This window comes from Sphaerodactylus townsendi, linkage group LG04 (genome assembly GCF_021028975.2).
Source record: "Sphaerodactylus townsendi isolate TG3544 linkage group LG04, MPM_Stown_v2.3, whole genome shotgun sequence".
Lineage (NCBI taxonomy): Eukaryota > Metazoa > Chordata > Lepidosauria > Squamata > Sphaerodactylidae > Sphaerodactylus > Sphaerodactylus townsendi.
In genome coordinates this window covers 87,643,994-87,667,108 of record NC_059428.1, presented here as the reverse complement: position 1 = coordinate 87,667,108, position 23,115 = coordinate 87,643,994, and the positions used below count along the sequence as shown (strand labels likewise).

Sequence of the window (23,115 nt, the reverse complement as noted above, 5' to 3'; positions counted from 1 at the left end):
CATTTTCAAAGGGGAAAGAACAATGTCATTTTTGGCTTTCTCTCCGTAGCGCAGCAAGCCTCTTTGGAGCAGTGTGGTAGTGTCTTGGCTGTGCTGTCCCGAGCCATGGCACAACTACCCCCTCCCCAGATTGCCCTGTGAAACCGCTAAAGAATGTATGGTACTGAAATTTGTGTTTGATGTCTTTAAATAGATTGAGCATAGGTCTGTTTGTTTGTTATAACGGTGGGGTTGAGAACTGTCATGATTAGTAATCTCTCCCCCTTTTCTCAGGGAGAAGATGGCATTCTTTACAAGGCCAAGGATCAATATACCTCCTCTGCCAGCTGATGATGTATGACGTGTTTACTTTGTAAACATGAAGTATTCTCTGCTTGTTCTTAAGATGAAGTTACTAGGCTAGTTAAATTTATTTTGTAAAATTGTTGTGCAAAGACTATTAATATACACATTTTGTAAAAAAAAATAAAAGTAAACAAAAACACATATATAAATATATACATATATATTTTATAATAGTGACTACGACAAGGCTTGGTTTTTCCTTGTTGTGAAATTGACATCTTTGATGACAACTTATTTTATATGAGAAAAATCAACTATCCTGTTAGAGCATGTACAGTTTTTATGCCATTTTATTTGACTTAAGAGGCTGGAAGACAAGGTAAAACAAAAGCTTGAGAGTCTCAGTGCAAAATCTCACTTTCGGTATTGTAATTTTAGATTTCTATAGTAACTCTATTTTCCTTTCCCTTTTGTAACATGGAACAAAGCAATGATCTTACTTTAAGATGTATTTTAAAGACTGAAATTTTGTTACTCAGTATTTGTCATACAGTAGAATGGAACCATTGAGCTGGTTTTGTTTCTGAAGCTGAAATGAAAATACTATGTTCTCTATTTGTCACTTTTTAATCAGCTTTGCTGTCTGTATCCTATATTGTACCATGTATCTTTGGCACTGTCTAGAATCAAAATATCACCTGCAGTGTTGATTTTTTTAAAAAAAAGTCAATTAAAACACCATTAAACATTGCACAGTGAACCTATATTTTCTTATCCTTCATTAGTAGATTGTTCTAATTTCAGTGGTGCCAAATATGTCTGTTATGACTTTAACATGTTGGGGGTTTTTTTGTGTTTAACGAGGGAAGGAACAAGGTGACAGGTCTCTATTTAGCTGCTTTAGGAAAGGGGCTTGTGAGCTTACTGTATTAATGAGTAATATAGTATAAATAGAATTTTTTTAATGCATATGTTACAGAAATCATTTAGTCCAGATTCAGGAAATCATCCCAGTTATCAAAGAACTACTCACTTCCTTATTCCTAAGTCTTACATTCCAAGCTTTTTACGTTCAGTGGAATATTGCTTTCTTAAAAGTATGGTTCAAAAAAATGGTTTTGCATCTGATGCTTAATCTTACTTCACTAGTAAAGTGGGGCCCATTTCATATAGTGTGGATAGAACACAAACAACAACTTGTTTGGAAAAGCATGATAAAAATAATGTGGCTTTTCGCTGTGATTTACCTGAGGCCAGAGCTTTGTCTACTCTGCAGAATAATTCAGTTTTTGTTCTAGTCCTTTTTGATTCCTGAGCCTTAGCAGAAAATCATTTGTATTTTTTCAGTGTTTTTCTGATTACTGTTTACCAGAAACCTGCTGGGTTTTTGTTTTTTTGTTATTGCTTGGAATGAAAACCAGGGCTTTTCAGAATTAAACAAATGCTGCTATTCAAATTCTATTATGTGGAGTGCTTTTACAATCTGTCAAATATAAACCAAAGTACTAGTTGTGAATTTGTTTATTTTAAACTTGTTACTAGTTCTTCAATTTGTTAATTTCTATTTTATATTTTTCTTCTATATCACTCATTTGACATGGTAATCCTCATTTTCATTGGCTGGTAGCTTTTTCTGGCCTTACATTTCATGCATGTTTTTAAGGACATTGCCATTTTTCTAACACTAATAATGGATTAATCTCTTTGGATGGTCCATGGCCTGGAACCAGTGTAGATCCTACTTTGTTTCAGTAGTGGCCCTGAAGGTTTACTTATTTCAGACCAAAGTTGGTGTTGGGGGGGGGTTCAAGGAAACGCAACAGGAAGAGAAAGCAAGAAAGTCCACAGATGATTGGATGCTCACCCCTGCTAAAATTCCTTTATTGGTAAAATGGCAGTATGTACTAAAATTCAGACATTAAATGTCCCCTTAGATCAGTTCTTCAGTTGGGCTTCTTAGCTTTAAAGAAAAAGTTCCCTTAGCCTGTGCAACCATTGCTTGTACTTTTTTGTTAAAGTTTATTAACATTGAACTGTCACCTTAAATTCCTGAAAGTGCCACTTTTTGTGTCTTGCAAGTGTATGAAAGTGTTATGCTATTATATTCAGCTTCAGTTTTCCAAAGAATCATGTCCTACAAAAATGAGCCTACTTTTTTGTAAAATCTATACAGTTTTTATGTAGGACACCATCAAGTCAAACTTGTTTTTACTTACTGACTGATACCAAAGAAAGTAATCAGTGTGTCAGAAACAAATCCACATTCCCTGTAGTCTTTGGAACACAAACATAGTGTTACATTTATGCAAACTATTAAACCTTCATTGTCATATTGTGATAGTGATTAAGCAAAATATGCTGCATATAATTATAATTCAGATAATGTCTGAATATGTTAAATTAACATGAAATTGGGTTTTGTGAATCACATCTCTGTCTTTATCTGATTGAAAAACTTGCAACGTAATCAATGAAAATAAAAATGTTTGGCATTGAAATTAATGTCTGTTCTACTGCATTTCTTTGGTGTGTTAAATATTGATCCCAGAATATTAAAAGCTAGCAGGAATAAATTGTTCAAACTGGGTTGGAAGCCTAAAGGAAAATAACATTATTTTCAGTAGTTAGGAGGGATGAAAATAATTTGTTTACAATGGCTGCCATTTTAATTGTCAGTATTTACCAAAAGTAATCAGGGAAATGGTCTTGAGTTATTGCATTCTTGTACAGGGTAATCCTTGATCTGTTGGAATTAAGTTTCAGCAACTTTGATGCTCTTTTGGAATGTAGTAATGGAAGCTTTTCCTATTTTGTTTTTCAATGTCTAGATATATAATTAGTGCATATACAAAGCAATTTTCATCATCATTATACTTGTGTGTGATGACCACAATTTGTTTAAACATTTTGACATTTTTTTTGCAAAAGTTTGCAATCAGCTTTTGTTTGTGAATGTATGTTAAGTCAAATGGTATAGGTGGAACTCTGCCTACTTTTGGAACTCCCTGTTGGAAAGTGTTGCTGGGTTATTTAGTGATGGTCACTGTGCAGTGTTTCTAGTGTTAAGGGAGGACAAGAGTTTGACTGTCAAAATGAATACTATTTTAGTGTGTTAAAAATAATATACTTTTCAGTATTCATTTCTTGTTTGTCACAGTTTCTGATTGTGTATTCTGCAAAAATAAAAAAATTCTTGTCATAAATACAGCCCTTTGTGTATATGTGTTACAATTAACTACATCCATAATTAAATAAATGACATTAAAAAGGAACCTTATCATGAATTTCATTTGTTGTGGATTGGCCACATTCAAGATCTGGGCTAATTTTTTTTTTCAGGACAAGCCACAAACAGGGCATTATGAGTTCTATCAGCCTGAACTTTTCCAAGTGTTTGTGGCATAATTTGAATTTCGGTCATTACCTAGAACAGAAGTTGGCCCAAGTGCTGGGAAAGGACTGGAAAGGGGGGGGGGGATGAAGGTTTTATTTGACCCCACACAGTTAGTGCAAGGCAAGCCCCAGCGGGCGCTGCTAGTATCTCAGAGGTAATGCTGAGCAGTTAGTCTTCCTCAAGATCAACATAACTCTATTCAGTTGCGCAGTTCTGGATTTTGGGGTTGAGTGAAGTGAGCATATCCTTTTGTCTGCATGCCCTCAAAATCTATCTCGGGCAGTTGTGACAAAATGCTCTTCCAAAATTGAACAAGTCAGAAGAAAGAAGTGGCAGGGCAGTTTCCCTACTGGATTCCCTGATACCATTTTGAATCCATGTGCACCCAAAGCCTCTACCAAACACTCTGTTGGAAAGAAAGACAATAGTTTGGTCAGTTGAGGTTGAATAAATTGTATGCTTCTGCATTAGAATATAGTCCTGAACAAATATGAGAATTATCATGCATTTTTACGTGCTGCTTTTGGCAAAACCATTATTTTGTGCATTTCTGAACATGGTACTTTAATATAAGAACATTTATCCAAAAATGTATTTTTACTATCAAACTTTCAAATGGATTGGGGGAGCAGGGCTAGGTAGGCACTAGGACCCCAGCAGAGCATTCTACAACAGAGAAGGTCCAGCATGCTTTGTTCTGTAGTGGAGGAATATACAACCCTACTATAATCTTTCTGTGGAACAGGGTATAGTAGTTGTGTGGCACACGATTTCCAGCTAACTCAATCCTTGGCCAGCCAACACAAACCAAAATGCAGCTGTACCAAAATTGCTCTTGTCAGAGATGAAAGGGACACAGTAGGATAGGGACCAGCATGTCAAACAGAAACCAGCAGAACCCAAAGGAGTGCCACAAATAAAGAAGCTAATTAAGATGTGCTTTTGCCTAATAATCTTCTTTGCAGGGGTGGGAGGTGGGAGAAGGAAAATCAGTGATAATAGGCACTCACAGCACCAAAGCTTTAACTACTGAGGAAGGGATGGTGTGCAAGACTACAAAAAGAGGAGAATCGCTTTCAGCTACCTGACTTCGGATGGCTGGGCAACGGCTCAGTCGGGCTTGTTCTGGTAGAGTATACCTGAGTTTTGCTGTGCACCTGCCCTTTGGATCACCTTCTGTTCCCCTCCCCACAATAGACACCTTCTCTCTCTCTCTCTCTCTCTCTCTCTCTCTCTCTCTCTCTCTCTCTCTCTCTCTCGCACACACATGCACACGCACACGCAGGGTGGGTGTAAATGGGAAGTTCTCACAATGGAGAGATGTCGGGAGTGGTGTCCCCCAAGGATCCATTTGCGGACCAGTGCTCTTTAACCTACTCATAAATGACCTGGAACTAAGGGTGGGTAGTGTGGTGGCCAAGTTTGCAGATGATACCAAAGTATGTAGGGTAGTGAGAACCAAGCTAAGAGCTCCAAGAGGACCTTTATGAAGAGCTCCAAGCAGACCTTTATAAATTAGGTGAGTGGGCTAAGAAATGGCAAATGCAGTTAAATGTAGCAAAATACAAAGTGATGTACATAGAGGCAAAAAATCCAAACTTCACATACACGTTACAGGGGTCAGTGCTATCAGTCACAGACCAGGAAAGAGATTTGGGCGCCTTAGTTGATAGTTCCATGGGATTGTCAACTCAATGCATGGCAGCTGTGAAAAAGGCAAACTCTATGCTGGGGATAATTAGGAAAGGAACTGATAATAAAACTGCAAAGATTGTCATGCCTTTATATAAAGCAGTGGGAGGCTTAATTCCCCATGGTGAAAGTTGGGGAGTACTGTGGTTCAGTTCTGAGTTGCCACATCCTCAAAAGGATATATCAAAGAGATGATAAAAAAAAGGAGGCAGAGGAGAGGGCAACGGTTGAAGATGAAGTTGGAGGGATTGGAGCTTCTTCCTTATGAGGAGAGGCTGCAGTGTTTTTAGTTTGGAGAGGAGGCGTCTGAGGGGGGATATGATTGAAATCTATAAAATTATGCATGGGGTGGAAAATGTTGACAGAGAGAATTTTTTCTCTCATTCTCACAATACTAGAACCAGGGGGCATACATTGAAAATGCTGGGGGGAAGAATTAGGACTAATAAAAAGAACCATTTCTTCATGCAACACGTGATTGGTGTTTGGAATATGCTGCCACAGGAGGAGTAGTGATGGCCACTAACCTGGATAGCTTTAAAAGGGGGGGCTGGCTGGACAGATTTATGGAGGAGGAAGTAGATCTATGGCTACCAATCTTGATCCTCCTTGATCTGAGATTGCAGATGCCTTAGCAGACCAGGTGCTTGGGAGCAACAGCAGCAGCAGAAAGCCATTGCTTTCACATCCTGCATGTGAGCTCCCAAAGGCACCTGGTGGGACACTGTGAGTAGCAGAGTGCTGGACTAGATGGACTCTGGTCTGATCCAGCAGGCTAGTTCTTATGTTCTTATGCGTGCGTGCATGTGTGTGTGTCTGTCTATCTATCTATGCTGGCCAATGTACAGAAGAGCCTGGAATAAAAATAGTTCCATAAATGTTTGAACATTTCACATTCCACAGATAAAAGTGGCTATTAAAAGAAACTGTATTTTTAAAAAACCAGTAATGTACTACACATCCAATTGAAAATATATATATGTTTTTTTAAGTAAACAAATAAACACACACAGCACTGTGGACTTTGAAGATGTGATGAAGTGTGAACAGCCTTTGATTAAATCTGTGGGATCATGAACCAGTTGCTGCCTGTCTCTCATCAGATCTCCGTAAAGAGAACATGCAGTCATGTGACCATGACTGCTTCCTCCATATGACATCATTGCCTTTGCAGCCATACCAGGGAAGAGGGATGCTGTCAGGATCTTTGGGGCTGAATTAAATGATGTTGCACTGCAGGTAAGAGGAAATTAGACTTTGCTGCGTGATTTGCTAATCTTTTGCCTGTGCATTTATTTTGAAATCAACCTCTGCTAAACAGGTTTTCTCTCTGGAAATACAGCAACAGAAGATATGTGTGAATTAGAGGCTTGCAGGTGCAGTGGCTGTTTACTTGCTTTCCAGATCTTCCGGCTGGCATATTTAAAAGCAATGCTGCCAGAAACTGAAGGCAATGCATTGTCAGTGCTTTCTGTTAAGCAGCCAGCGGAATTTCCAGTCGTGTTTGCCCACAGGGGAATAATTGTCTTACCAGGCTGATATTTAATCTTTTTAAATGAGTTTAGCCAGACGTTAGTCATTAGAGAGAATCTTTCCCGTCCTCTAAAATGTTTACAGGGAAAACCAGGCTACTGAATTTCATGCATAATTAATTGGTCATGTGGACATTTTGTTTTATTTTAGGCAATTTTAACATCCAGTAAAAATGTGACGAAGAAATTTCTTGAGGGAAGAACAAACATTTTGAATTAAATGGCCTGCTTCTCATATTGACTGTGGAGATCAAAATCCAAATTCGATCTTTTTAATTGAGACGTATGTCGATTTGCGTGACTGGTTTATGGGAGAGTGTTCAGCTATTTAATATGCCGAACATTTTAAGTAATGTATACAGTTGGTTGTCAGAATGGGTTTGAATACAAAGGAGTATGAGTTACTGCAACACTAGAACACTATTCAATTTCTAGTGGTTTTAAAGGCCCTGGTAAAACCTACCTACTTGTGGAAGAAGAATGACTCAGCTACAGCAGTATAGCAGATAGTAATGCTCAAGGCTCTGTAATTCTGCATGTACTTTTGTCACTTAAGACACTGAAATACCGTCATGAAACTGAGGCATGAGAACTTAATGATATCTTATATGGAAAACATCCTTTTGGCAAAAATTACTGTTGTCTGTGTCACACTAAGAATAATCCTAGTATAACGAGAGAAAACAAATAACCCAGTGATCCTCCTCATGGCTGAACTTTCCTCTGGTATGGGCTTTAGGAAAGACAGCTATAACACATCCTTCTGATTGACCACTCTTGTACTTACCTGGATGCTACCTTGACATGTGTTTCCGGAAACATAATATGTATATACAAATGGACTTTTATACCAGATTACTCTAGAACTTATTTAAACCATGTCTTAATTCAGACTCAGTATCCAGTTCTGCTTGGCACATGATGGCTGCTCCTTCCCCATTCAATAGTGAAGAAATAAATTCTTATGACCAATTCACACCAAAAATGACTTGCCCTTGAAGCCTTGTATGAAGTTGGACAACATCCCAAAGTCTAGGTTTAGTGGGTGCTCTTATCTGTAAAGAGATAACAATCCTTAATGAGGAATTTTAATGTTCTTCAGTGTACTGAGTTCTTTAAACTGATTGCTTGAAAGAGTATTATTATGCAGCAGTGCTGGTTTGTTTGAGCTTTTGTAAATCAATTAATTGACACCTAAGAATCTCTGGATCTTGCTCTGGAAACTTTTAAAAGATTTTTCACCTTGTAAATATTCCTAACTTATAGCTACTGCTGCTAGCCATGTGAGTTGCACTTTGTTTTTATTTATGTTGCTTGCTTATTATTAGTGTGTGTGTGTGTGTGTGTGTGTATAGAAGCTCACCCCATATGCTACAATTTCCTTTGTAACCTTTCCTTCCCTTAATTCAGTCCACATAATTAAAAAGCCATTTGTTGTGTTTCCTCACCACTTGGTATTGTTGACACAGGTGCAATTTAGAGACCGTAGAGTGAAGTGCCCCCCTTCCAATTTCAGACTACAACTGAATTTTTTTCTGGATCATGATTTCTCATCAAGTCTGTTGATGTTTTTTTTTTTGCTAGAGATGGCAATTATACAAAACAAAGTCTACCTTTTGCTGCTGTCATAGTTATTGTGAACTATAGCTATTAAAATGCTCCCCCTCTCCTGCCCCAAATGCTGTCTTTCTGCCTTGGATATATCTAAGCGCAGGCCTTCACACTTGATGAACCTCTTCTCTCTTCAACAATTGACCTGAAATTTTATTCTTGTGTATTCAGTTTTCCAGATCATTGCGTCAAAAGTTTTGCCATTGTTCAGTCAGACTCAAGCATATATCATCACAGCACCAAGCAATCCTGTTGGCAGGTGTGGCTTAGAGTATTTGGCTATGTGGCGCAAATTGTGTATGTCCTAGCAGAGGTCTGTCTTACAGTGGTTTGGTGCTCTGAGGCTGCCAGCATTGCAGCTAGTTTTTGAATTAGTTCTTCCAACTCTAATCAGGTGATTTCAGATAACTTCTATCAACAAGTACAAACTGATGAACAGTTTCTTAATGTAACAAGAATTGCAATCTGCCAGAAGGAAAAGCTACGCTCAAGTCTAGGAACCCTGAGGCTGCCACCAAAGCTAAGGGATAGGAAGGGGAAAGTTGGAGGAGAGACTTGCCAAACCTGTTTAAATTGCTGGGTTAAGAAGAAAGAGCAGATCCATACATGAGCTACAAACAGGATTATGTATCCTTATTCAAAGTTTGTTGGATAAATTCACTTTCAAAGTTATGCTCTTTTCATGAAGCTCTTAATCCAAATGCTTTGTCCCACATAATATTTTACTAGGCTGTGTGGACACTTCCACAAATGTTGATTTTTACCACTCAGGACTTGTCCTGCTTTCATGCTGTGTCATCAAGGGTAGCAACTTCCTTTGATGTGATGCTATTGATTAGCCCTATCCTTTGACATTGGCATGGCAGCTGTAAAACTAATGAGGAGGGAGATGCTGTCTTCTTGCAACAGGGGCTCATTTTGAAGCTGGGGAAAATTTTGTTCACCCCCTTCAACAAATTCTGTTCACCCTAAAGGGGTGTTTGATTTAAACAAGGTGCCTTGTTTAAATCAAAAATGGGGAGGGGAAAGAATAGAGATGGATTGTTGTGGGTTTTCTGGCTGTGTGGCCATGGTCTGGTAGATCTTATTCCTAACGTTTCGCCTGCAACTGTGGCTGGCATGTTCACAGCTGGCATGTTCACGAGTGTTTGGATAGGACAGTGATGGCGAACCTATGGCACGGGTGCCAGAGGTGGCACTCGGAGCCCTCTTTGTGGGCACGTGCTCACATTGTTCGTCACGTAGGGGTGAAAAATCACACCCTCCCTACACACACATCTACGCTGGCCTGGGCCACTGAGCACGACATGTGCACACAGCGGTGAGAAGGGAGGACTTGGCTGGTGGGCCTGGTGCCTTTGCTCCAGGTGGCTGCTGCCCGAGGGGGGGCGCAGGGGAGGCAGAGATGCTAGAGAGGCTCAGAGCGGTGCTCACGGGACTTGCTGGAGTGGGTGGGGCGGAGGCACCAGAGCAGTGAAGGACAGAGCGGCTGGTGCATGCAGGACTAAAACCTCAGTATTCAGGATAAATTGCCATATTGGCACTTTGCGATACATAAGTGGGTTTTGGGTTGCAATTTGGGCAGTTGGTCACCATCACTGGGATAGGACTTGCTATGCAAAGGTGTAGCTACAATGCAGTCAACCACACCCAGGGACGTAGGTATAGATTTTTTATGGGAGGGGGTTTGGGGGGCCCCACCCCCACTGACCCCTAGAGCATGGCCACGCCTCCCCATGCCCTGCCCCCAGCCTAGCGCTTATAAAAGCAGCTCTCCAAAGCCGGGGATGGCAGACTCCCCCGCCCTTCCCTCCCCTGCCCCCCATCAGCTGGGCTCCCAGCCGGCAGCTGGCAGTTCCTTCTGCCCTCCCCTCTGGGCAGAGGCATAGAGGGAAAATGGAGCCCAGTGCAAAATCTGAGTTTTGTGCCCCCCCTCCCCCAGGCAGCCACTGTGATGCTGGAATCCACCACCAAACAGCATCATTTTCAATGGTGTTTAAACTAGAGCCCAAATTCTCTTTTTAAATCCACCTTTAAGGGAGAATCTGGGGTCCCCAGTTAAACAACATTGAAAGTGATGCTGTTTTGGGGTAAATTATCACCCACCTTGAAACAGCATCACTATCAATGTGGCGTAGTGGTTAAGAGCAGGTGCATTCTAATCTGGAGGAACCGGGTTTGATTCCCTGCTCTGCCGCTTGAGCTGTGGAGGCTCTGCCGCTTGAGCTGTGGGGTATTCAGATTAGCCTGTACACTCACACACACACCAGCTGGGTGACCTTGAGCTTGTCACAGCTTCTCAGAGCTCTCTCAGCCCCACCCACCTCACAGGGTGTTTGTTGTGAGGGGGGAAGGGCAAGGAGATTGTAAGCTATTTTGGGTCTCCTACAGGAGAGAAAGGGAGGATATAAATCCAAACTCTTCTTCTTCTTCTTCTAAACTGAGGACCTCAGATTCTCCTTTTAAATCCATGCCGAAAGGGGTGGATTTAAAAGGAGAATCTGGGGAAATTTGGGGGGTGCCTGCTGTGCAATTGTTAAGCTAGCAGCACCAAACTTTTAGGGTATCTTTAGGAGACTCTCCTAATGATACCACCCAGGTTTGGTGAAGTTTGGTTCAGGGGGTCCAAAGTTATGGACCCTCAAAGGTGTAGCCCCATCTCCTATTAGCTCCCATTGGAAACAATGGGGGATGGGGGCACCCCCTTTGGGAGTCCATAACTTTGGACCCCCTGGACTAAACCTCACAAAATCTGGGTGGTATCAGTAAGAGACTTTCCTGATGATACCTCCCAGGTTTGGTGAAGTTTGGTTGAGGGGGTCCAAAGTTACGGACCCTCAAAAGTGTAGCCCCATCTTTTATTAGCTCCCATTGGAAACAATAGACGATGGGGGCACCCCCCTTTGGGAGTCCATAACTTTGGACCCCCTGAACCAAACCTCACCAAACGTGGGTAATATCACCAGGAGAGTCCCCCAGACAATCTCTGAAAGTTTGGTGCTGCTAGCCTAAACAATGCGCCCCCTGCAGGCCAAAAACCAAAAAAACACTAAAAGTGTTTTAAAAACCTACAAACGGGTGGGCGGAGCTTCGGACATGAATGGGGGGGGTTTGAACCCGAGAACCTCCCCCCTTACCTACGTCTTGACCACACCTTTGCATAGCAAGTTCCACTCAAACACTCACTGACTGGTTCCCCACCCTGGGACATGGACAATATATACCCTACTAAACATTCCCTTCTCACTGGACACAGTGTATCTGTGATAGCTCTGAAGATGCCGACCACAGTTGCAGGCAAAATGTTAGGAACAAGATCTACCAGATCATGGCCACGCAGCCCGGAAAACCCACAACAACCAGTTGAATTTGGCCGTGAAAGCCTTCGACAGTACCATAGAGATGGGCTTCAAAGTTTTTTTTTTAAAGGAATGGTTTGGATCCTGCAACTTCATTCTTCTGACAAAATAACTTTCCTCTGGCATAAAGCTTTCACCAGCAGAGGAGTGATGGGACCTAAGTCAGTATGTGGGAAGAAGGCACTGACTACTTGCTTTTTCTCCCCTATTCAAAGATCAGGGGAGCGGAGAAATACTGAATCCTGCACTAAAAGTACTAAAGAATAAAGCATGCTATATGTTCTGTAAAATAACCCAAATTATGTTGACAGGACAGGTAGGATAGACTATGCTTTCTCAAGCACTATTCATTCAGTGCATAAACCACACTAGACACAAGAGTTGAATTAGAATGACAGCCCCAGAACACCTGTAAAAAACCAGGGCAATGTGAATTTCATATGTGACCTCCAGTTGTGGTATCAATATGAGTTTCCAGAACCTGTAGAACTCCTGTAACATTCTGTATTTTCTATAAACAAAGCATGACAATGTAGCTGTAAAACTTCCTAATGTAATTCCTCAGCCTCCAATTTCTACCATAGCAGCAACCACTGCTCCTGGAGGAAACCTGCAAACATAGGCGTGTTTTTTTTTTTGGCAGGTATATAATATCTGTAATATCTTTCATATGAGGCAGCCAACGTGAACTCTGGGGGGATCCACAAAGTGGACAATGTCTTTGGGACAGATAATCTATTTCGTGGTACCATAAATATTTATTAATTAAAGGAGTTGCTGATCTCCCCGATGAGTGTGTTACCATTCTCAGACTGGAACTTACTATAGAATCATAAGGTCACTACAAGTGTTTACCAAAGGAGGTACAGGTGGGTAAGAGCCAGTGAACCAGTGCTTGCTAAAAACAAAATGATGATGGCAGTCATCATTACACTCAGGAAGAGTGTAATGAACTCCAAATAGGCTAGGTTGGAAGAGGAAATGAGCCCTAGGAGCTTCAAAATAAAGGATTTCATTTCAATATCTGTTTTGGCTAGAATGGGCTTTTTTTCTGATAGGAACAGTAAGAGCTATTATAAACAGGCTTATTTTATATAGAATCTGGAAAACATGGTTGTACATGCAAGTAGTTGACATTCTGTTCATCTGACCTGATATTGGCTAATCTGGGTTTGAGAAGTTTTGTGATGTCGGGCCTAGTCACAAATGCTTCAGAATGAGATAGCAAATCAGCTGTACCAATTCAGATTGCAGGCAGGGAGAGACACTTCATGAATGTTCCCTAATGTAAACACTCTGAAAATTAAAACAAGCTAACAAACAAAACACAGAAGAAACTAGTTCTTCACCTGTATTTTATAGGCAGCTTTGAACAATATAACTCCCTGCTTGTAATCTGAAGTGGTACAATCTGAACTGTTTATTCTATGGTACTATCTCTGCATTCTGCTTACTTCTACCACCAAATCCTGCTGTGTGTGCAGACTTGGCTTCAGATAGAAGTCTTTCCTAGTCTCCAGATATGATTTTTAAAAGAAAACTTAAGATACCAGTAATTCAAGCTGTAGTGTGTTCTACCATACTATGCCAATCTATATAATCTATATGGCTCCTTGTTACTGTCAGGGGCTGTCAGGGGCTGGGATCTGTCAGGGGCTGGGATCAACTGGGGCTTCTGTATATGCAGAAAGTGCTGATATGTTCAAATGGGAAAGCAGCCCATTATGTACCATGAAGAAGAGGCCATACAACAGGTACAGCTGATAGGTACCTGTATTATATAAACTGGCTACTAGCAAGAGCCAAACTGAAAGTGCAAAGTGAGGGTTTTTTCATTGGTTCTGACCCTATACTGCTTTAATTTATCCTTGATTTCTTTATGCCTTTATTTTTTCACATTTGTTGTTGTGTTTCCCCTGGTCTTTATTTTTCAGCTCTTTTTAAAGATGACTTTTACCACATTGTTTTGTGGAAGCTGATCTTGAAAGCTTTTTTTGGTTTCTATTTTTTGTTTCCATTTTTTATAAATATGGTTTCTGTATTTGAGATTATATAAACCCAGAATTCTGTTTTACTTCCTTATAGGTACTAATATGGTTAATGCAGGAGACATGAACGGTTCTGGGAATTTGATGGATTTTTTGGATGAACCTTTTCCTGATGTTGGGACATATGAAGATTTTCATACTATTGATTGGTTAAGGGAAAAATCACGTGACACAGACAGACACAGAAAAGTAAGTGAAACAGGAGCACTTCAGAGAGCCTCCTGAACTAGCAGTTGTCAACTTCCCTCTGCTAGCAGATCTGACCCACAAATGATTACAATAATTATTTATTTATTTTTATTTATTTTAAAATTTATATCCCGCCCTTCCCAATAGGACTCAGGGTGGCAAACATCAGAATAAAACCACAACAATAATATAATGCAATATATAAAACCGGTACCGACACAGTGGTACCAATTAAAAAATGTCATAATAAACCAGTAAAAAGAGAAAAACAGATGGTGATAAAACCCTAACCAGACCCCCATGGGAGGCAACAATGTTCCAATCAGGCCCCTGGTATGATATAAAAGCCTGGCAGCTCAGTCTTACAGGCCCTGCAGAACTCTCAGATGTCCCACAGGGCCCTAATCTCAGCTGGAAGCTCATTCCACCAGGTAGGGGCCAGGGCCGAGAAAACCCTGGCTCTAATGGTTGCCAGCCGAACCTGTTTTGGGCCAGGGACCTCCAGTAAATTCTCCTCCAATGAAAGGAGGGGTCTAGAGGGGCAAAACGGGGAGAGATAGTGTGAGATAGTTGGAGGAACTGACCATCTAACACCCATGCCTCAACATTCACTCCTAAAACACTTAAATGTCAAAGGTTTAAATAATGGTCAGAAACATTTTATCTGGCATTATGTTATGCTGTTGTGTGAGTATGTTCTAGAATAATTTTCTGCCTTAATATCAGCAATAATATAAAAATGAAGTTTTGGCGTTTAAAATTAATCACGGTGTTGTAGGTTTCCATTATCCTTTACGTCTGAGCTTCAGTTATTGGGGATTTTCTTTAGCCTGTGTCGTGGAGTAGTCGAAGTGTTGGACTAGAATGTGTGAGGTCCAGAACTGAGATCCCACTATACTATGGGAGCTTGCTCACATGATGCAACCTAACCTACCTTGCAGGTTTTTAACAATAAAATGGAAAAGAGGAAAATGATGTAAGCCACTTTGAGTTTTCATTGGAGAGAAAAATGGGGTATAAATGAAATACATAATTAAATAAAAATCTGTATTCACTGCATGCCTGCATATCCTTGCTTATTATTGCAAGCGCGTGTCAGTAGTCAAATGATACTTTTGGGCTATTCAAGTGTACGTGTTTCAACTGAATAGCAATCTTTCTTCCAGATTACAAACAGAAGCAAGGAGTCCATATGGGAATTCATCAAAAGCTTACTGGATGCCTGGTCAGGATGGGTTGTGATGCTTCTTATTGGACTACTAGCAGGTACGTTCAAGAAAGTCATGTTGACTAACATAAGAGTTTTTTCTTGAGACGGGGTGGGGGGGTGGGGGTGGGGGGTTGAGTTTATTGGTGTGATACCTAACATGTCAAAATGGTTAAGATGAGATGAATATGAATAGGTTTTGTACTATAAGGGATATGTGTAAAACATCATGCTGAGCACCTTGATAAACATTAACAATTAATATCAATTTCTATGGAAATATGGCAATAAGCAAGTATGATAGACTTTCTTTGAAATTCATGTGGCTCTTAATTAAGAGTAACTTAAATGGTTACTGATAAATGGACACTTTATGACGGGTGAGGGGGAATCAAAACGTAGTCGATAGTGAATTAGATGGACTGTATTCATCAGTCAATCTGATGGTGCTGCACCAAAGATTTTTAAGGTTAGGGTGAAAATATTTGATTTTAATGAATGGATTTGACATAAATGCAAGATATATTACACTTTGTCCAGTTTGGATACATTGCACTCTTTGGAGACCTGCACATCCTCCTGAGGAGGAAACAGCCACTATTTCAATTCTCAATCTTTTCAGTTGATGGACCACTCTTATACAATATGGGTTAAGTTATGTTTTTTAAAAATGGGGGTTAAGAGAGGCTTCTTAGAATTTCTGCTTAGTTCTGTCATAGGTCTTCAACATACACAAATATTAACTGTTGGAACTGCTAGAGTATGATGAACAATTAAGTTACAACTAGCAGGTCCTTAACATTGGCACAGTAAATCTGATTGCTGGACCTTATTTGTTCTTCTCACGTGCATAAAGTTGTGTTTGATAGTCTCAAACATAGAAGTCTCCACTACCCTATCCAATTCATGATTGTGTGAAAGTAAGTGCTGTTAAATTCAATGGCATTTACTTTCTAATGTGCACCCTTGGGTGTGCAAATATTTCATACACTCACAACATGTAATGCTTACACAAAGACAGGGAGTGAGGAAGAGAGTGATACACAACCATGTTTATTTAGTGTTGTCAGTATCTTGCATGGCTCCAGTAAATCAAAATTACTGGAAGCATACTCTGGAATAAGCTGGTTTTGTACCTGGCACCTGCATGTTCTGGGGTCATTGCCCTGCCTGTACTTTTTTTCTATACTGTTCTATTTGTTAGATAGAACTGGCCTTGTGTAAATGGAGGGGAGGTTGCTTTAGGGTAAAGTCCATATGAGGCCTGTAGCTTTAGGAAAGGAAAGGATATTCTTTGTTGGTAAGGAAGTCCATACTTTGGTAGGAAAGGCAAAATAGGAATTGTAAGTAGCTATTTTACTAGCATAATGAGAGTGCATGTTCCCCACCTGAAGTTCAAAGAAAGACACGAATGTGCATGAGAAAGGCTGCCAAAGGGAAGAGAATCCTTAAGAATAGCAATCTTGGTAAGGAATAGTAGCAGAATAGACATGAGGAAAGTAGTCATCTTGTTAGCTCTATTGCCCCTTCTACAGAACTTTTGTGCAAAGAGACTGTACCATCCTTTAGTTCCAGCACCTTTCCCTAAAGTGAATGTTACTTAGTGTTAGCATGCTTTCTGCTCCTAACAGGTGAACTGAAATAAATCAATTTTTTAAAAATAGTTAGTGGAACTTGCAGTTAGTAGTAACAAGTGTTCATGTCTTACAAATGTGGAATGTGTTCATGCCTTACAAATGAACAGAGAGCAGTTTCAGTTGCATAGGCCTGCTTGTAGTAAAGTCTTCCAACCTAGGATGAATATAGGGATTGCTCAGCTTTCTCCATGACATATAAGTTTTCTACATGCAGTAGGGTTGCCAGGCATGGTAAAACCATAGTGGTTTCTAGTGATTCCTAGATGTCACTTATGGATTTTTCCTCGAAATGGCATCATGTTGTCAACCCAACAGCAATCTTAAAATGTTCTCCCGTTGTTATTTCTGGCAGCAGTGGGAAGAGAGGGTTGCTGGCAGGAGGGCTGAAAACTGTAACATACCAGGAGATTCTGACATAGAGATTGTTTCAAAGCAATATGTCTGCTCCCCGTGGATTTTACAATAGATGACTAAAGCACGTCTTCCCCTAAATATTTGAAGTGGGTCTAAGAAACTTCCTACTGTATACTTTATTCATTATACTGCATACTTTAGTCCAGCTAATGAAATGGACTATCTTCACCTCCCTCCCTATACATACTAATCCCTATTATGGCTGCTATTGTATACTACATCGATGTACTTTAGAAATAAGCTATTTTTGTTAAAACTGCAGGACATAAAAAAGCAGAAATCTCCCCAAAACAGAAATTATGTATCTATGAAGCTTCTTGCAATACAGATGTTTTTGATTCGTGATATTGTAGACAATTGGGGAAGGCAATGGCAAACCACTACATAAACACAGTCTGCCTAGTAAATGTTGTGATGAGATGACTCATGGGTCAGTAATGACTGGGTGCTTGTACAGGTTGCTTGCACAGGTGCTTGTACCTTATGCCCAACTATGGATGCATGCAGTGGTGGGGTTCAGCAGGTTCACACCACTTCGGCAGAACTGGTTGCTAAAATGGTGCTTGTAAACAACCAGTTGTGAAATTATTTGAATCCCACCACCGGAACTGGTTGTGAAATTATTTGAATCCCACCACACACGATTTCAACCTAAATTTTATAGTATTCAAGCTATGAGGAAATGACAAAAAAAATAAGCAAACTAACAAACTGAGAGTCCATTTTAGCAATCAGATTCAAGTTCAATTTCTGGTAGTCATTAACAAAATGACAGTTGACATCATGGTGTTGGAGCGAAATAACTGCAAAGGGAACTCTTTCCTGCCTTCCTCTTCTTGCTGCAGATATTTGGTGTTTTTTAAAAAATAATTCCTGAGGGTTGGGAGAAGCACAGAAAGATCAGTTATATGTTGCTGGTTTAAATGTATTTTTAAACCATTCTACAACTACAGCTTAAAGTGTTGTTTTTGACTGATCCTAATAAATACGATATTTCACTGTCCCAGTAGTTATATATCCAGAGTTACCACTGGGTGTCACTGTTGTGTTATGTATAAGTATATTACAGAGGCATATTATACTTGCTAATATGTATAAGTATATTACAAAGGCATATTCAGCCTAATTTGCACAATTTAAGTAAACATTAAATCTCTCACTAATGTATATATATGTAAAACTATTGTATATATTACTGTTTAGTTCCACAATTACTATTAAACAAGATTTCATATATATATATATATGTGTGTGTGTGTGTATTAATCTTTTTTAATAGTAACTGTGGAACTAAATAGTAATATATACAATAGTTTTACATACACACACACACACACACACATTAGTGAGAGATTCAACATTTACTTAAATTGTGCAAATTAGGCTGCATATATTATATTCACATCGCACTTGTTTAGTAATAATCCTGGAACTAAACCTGTTTTCAATAGCTCCACCATCAATTTTGACCTCAGTGATTTTATTGGCACATGGAACAGTCTAGACAAGAATATGTTTGATTGGGTTGCAAACATGTTCTTGTCTAGACTGGATATGTTTGCTTGTGTGTGATTATGGAGGCCTGTTGTTTAGAAATTCACAGTAATGGGCCAAGAAAAGCAGATGGTGTTTAAAAAGAAACATTGCACTGAGAAGAAGGTAAGAAAGAAAGCTTCCTATCTTCTCTTCGCTCGGATCTTTTCTGACCCATTAATATGTATTCTAAGTAGGACAGATAGTCCTCTCCTTCAACCATGAAACAATTGTATGGCTAGGCAAACTGCTGATGCTTTCAGAGAGAAACAGAATATGTTCTTTGGCCACAACTGGGTGACTCAACATAGAACAGAGTGCTCCTTGTTCACAGACTGACCCATCTTTACAGGGTGCTTTTGTGAGGATATGTTCTGAATAGCTGTGATTCAATTCCCTTTATTCAAATGTCTGTCATTTCCCTTAATCGTGCATTTTCCAGCCTTATGTCAGAATCTTTTTTTCCCTTCTCCCTGCCAGGCACATTAGCTGGAGTTATAGATTTAGCTGTGGACTGGATGACAGATCTGAAAGAAGGTGTCTGTTTATCTGCATTCTGGTACAGCCACGAGCAGTGCTGCTGGACATCAAATGAAACAACTTTCGATGATAGGGACAAGTGTCCTCAGTGGCAGAAATGGTCTGAACTTCTAGTTAATAAGTCCGAGGTAGGCACTATAATGTAATTTTCACATAATTTCAATTCAGCTGTTTTCTACTCAGTTCACACACACACACACACACACACACACACACACACACACACACACACACACACACTCTTGTGCCATCAAATTACAACTGACTTATGGTGACCCCATAAGGTTTTCAAAGCAAGAGTTCTTCATAGGTAGTTTGCCATTTCCTGCCTCTGCGTCAGGACTCTGGTATTCCTTGGAAAGTGCCTATCCAAAAACTAACCCTACTTATTTTCTGAGATCAGACTAGCCTGGAGCTATCCAGGTCAAGACTTAAAATATATATCCCAACAAAACTCAAAAGGAGTCCAGCAAATAAACTCTAGTGCAGCTTGCTGTAAGAGGAGGAAACTATGAAACCATTCTTATTAAATTCAGCTTTATTATCAAGATGACTTAGCTCAAAACAAAGGTTGCAAAATTTCTGAAATATAGAGAAAAGCTATTGCCACAGATTTGACCTGGGTCTGTTGGGTGAGTACATGCAAGGGTTTGCACAAATTTTCATGAATCAATGTGCTTTTCTCTGGCACCATCATTATAATTACAGATGTTTTGCTGAGATATGGAATGCAAAAAGAAGACTGTATAAATAGAGTAATGGAGCACAGGTAATTGATACTGGGATATTCTTTGTGGGGATGTGCAGGGCCAGAGTTACATCACCCCATTGTCCTAGTAGTGACTTGCTCCTACATGAGCTGGGTGGGGGCTTCAGAAATGAGAATGAAGTGGGTTATCCAGCACCTTGTTCCTCCTTCTTTTTCCCTACCTTTCTAGTGCAGGTTGGGGAGAGAAGCTGGATGTCTTTCCATCAGCTTTCTTCTGGGCTGTTTCAGTGTCAAGGGCCACATGCTCACTGTCCACTGCCTACATCTCTCAAGAGGGAAAGCCCTTGTGAAAGGTTGGGAGCTGTCCTAGCTACTGAGGCAGCCCCACCCTGTCTCCACCTCCCTTGGAGCTGGGCTGAACCACCACTGAGCAGCTATTGAGGTGGCAGTGGACTGTCAACAAGGCACTTCTCTATTGTTTCTGCCTAAAAAGGCAGCAACATTCTCCTGTCTCTTTGCAGCTTGCTGATACATCTGGGGACTAGCCTGTCTCCACCCCAGACACCTGTCTTCAGCTAAACCAAATCCCCAAGAAGGGGTCACTATTATTATCTTTCAGGTTGGTGCTGCAAGTTCAGAGGTGACTAATTTTTTTTAAAATGTTCACAGGAATAAATGGTCACAAAGTAAGAAATCCTCCTGGTTCTTTCATGTTTTACAAAATCATCTGCATATGATAAAATGCATTACCCAAGAATTGTTCCTTTCAAAAATTGTTATATCTGTTTAGTGACTATCTTCCTTTCCACTAGAGGGAAATAAGTAATCACAAAAATGATGCAGGGATTTCTCATTTCCTAGGATTTTTTCTCTTTTGTTTTAAAAACACAAACTCTAACAAGCAGCTACTTGGAACGTTCACAAATTTCTGACAGCAGCAAATTCCATCTCATAGTCCTGGAGGGTGTTTAATGATTAGTATTATTTATAACCCTCCCCCATATAGAATGTCATTAATAACACCTTTTTCATATGCAGTACAGTTTTTAAAACTAGGACTACACTGGAAGTTTTCTAGTTTTAATTCCATTGTGAAAGCTCGTATGCTATATATGTGGGGGGAGGGGGCTGTGTGTTTCTCAAACTCTTAATGCAAACTGTTGTCAGTTTTCCAGGCTGTGTGGCCACGGTCTGGTAGTTTTTGCTCCTAACATTTTGCCTGCATCTATGGCTCGCATCTTCTGAGGCATGCCCCCATGAGATATGTTTCTCTCTGTGACATGCCAGTCGTAGATGTGGTGAAATGTTAGGAGCAAAAACTACCAGACCATAACCACACAACCTGGAAAACCCACAACAACCAGTTGATTCTGGCTGCAAAAGCCCTCTCCCTGCTGACCTTATTTGATCCTTTATCGGTTGTTACTTCTGTGCCTTGGGGAGGGTTGTCAGATCCAGGTTTCATAGTGAGCAAAATGACAGAACACAGCTAAGTAACAAATCACTTTTGACTGCTTTATGATGCCACAAAACCATCAAGAGTGTGGATAACATGTCCTTGTTCTTGGCTTAACGTTTTCTTTCCTATTGCTACCATCCAATTTTTTCATCCTTTTCTGGGACTGGTAGAAATTTCTTAAATTTCTAAAAACGAATGAGTCTCAGAACCCCTTGTGTTGACAATACTTAGAGGTCATTGTTTTAGATGTAATTTGTTCAGACTCTTCTTTTTCTGTGTCTGATCAGTTCTGCTTGTCATAGCTAATGGAATCTGACAATGTGAAGACATGGATATAGATGGATATTTTTGCAACACAACTTTTCCCTGTGGTTTTGAAACTTTTAGTAGCTTAGAGCTCCTTACACACAGGACTTATGCATTCTGACACCTGTCAAAATTGTTTTAATTATCATCATTTTTGTAAATGGAAAATAAAGCAGATGTGGAAACCATGAAGCAAGTCAGATATCCCCTAGATCATATTTTCATTCTGTATTCCATTCTTCATGAAGATAATTTTACCAGTACTGAACAGGCTTTAAGCAATCCTTTTACGTGACTAAAATGTGTTCAAGATCAGTCTGATTTGCAAGAAAAGTCTTGAACCAGATCATATATTAACAGGGGCGTAACGAGGCAGCCCTGGGAAAACTGTAGCCCTGGGCAAAACCTGAGTTGGATGCCCCCCACCCCCCCACCCCATGGGCGGCCACTCCACCATGACCAATTTGTTTTGCACCAGGACATTGGTGCCTGCAGGGGGTGCATTTTTAGACATATCAGCACCAAAATTTCAGCGTATCATCAGGAGACTGTCCTTATGCTACTTCCCAAGTTTGGTGAGGTTTGGCTCAAGGGGTCCAAAGGTATGGACTCCCAAAGGGGGTGCCCCATCCCCCATTGTTTCCAATGGGAGCTAATAGGAGATGGGGGCTACAGTTTTGAGGGTCCATAACTTTGCCCCCCACTGAACCAAACTGCACCAAACCTGGGGGGTATCATCAGGGCAGTCTCCTGATGAGACCCTGAACGTTTTGAGACTGTGCCTTCAGAAATGTCCCCCCCCAGTCTGCAACCCCCATGGACAGCAGTACAGAATGCAGAACAAAGATTCTTGGGCAAATTTCTGGGATGTTCCTGCAGGGGGGCACATTTTTGGATGTATCAGCACCAAAATTTCAGGGTATCATCTGGAAATTGTCCTTAGGGTACCCCCAAAGTTTGCTGCAGTTTGGTTTAGGGGGTCCAAAGTTATGGACCCTCAAAGGGGGTGCCCCATCCCCATTTTTTGCTAAGGAGATGGGGGCTACCCTTTGGGAGTCCATAACTTTGGACTCCTTGAACCAAACCTCACCAAACCTGGGGGGTAGCATAAGGACAGTCTCCTGATGATACACTGAAAATTTGGTGCCACTAGCCTAAAAACTGCGCCCCCTGCAGGCCAAAAATGGAAAACCACTAAAA

General features: G+C 40.4%; 2 protein-coding genes across 2 annotated transcripts in view; both read left to right on the top strand.

Annotated features, from left to right (window-relative positions):
- The window catches only part of WWC3 (WWC family member 3), an 80,891-nt gene extending 77,403 nt beyond the window's left edge, over positions 1-3,488 (top strand). The window contains 1 exon segment of the mRNA XM_048494099.1: positions 274-3,488. Within this exon segment, the coding sequence (XP_048350056.1) occupies positions 274-340 (67 nt within the window). The 3' untranslated portion in view covers positions 341-3,488.
- A 3,040-nt stretch (positions 3,489-6,528) lies between these two features.
- The window catches only part of CLCN4 (chloride voltage-gated channel 4), a 52,882-nt gene continuing 36,295 nt past the window's right edge, over positions 6,529-23,115 (top strand). Inside the window, exons 1-4 of the mRNA XM_048493371.1 lie at positions 6,529-6,610; positions 13,959-14,110; positions 15,277-15,376; positions 19,382-19,569. Coding sequence (XP_048349328.1) covers positions 13,967-14,110; positions 15,277-15,376; positions 19,382-19,569 — 432 coding nt within the window. The 5' untranslated portion in view covers positions 6,529-6,610; positions 13,959-13,966. The remainder of the gene's footprint in view (positions 6,611-13,958; positions 14,111-15,276; positions 15,377-19,381; positions 19,570-23,115) is intronic.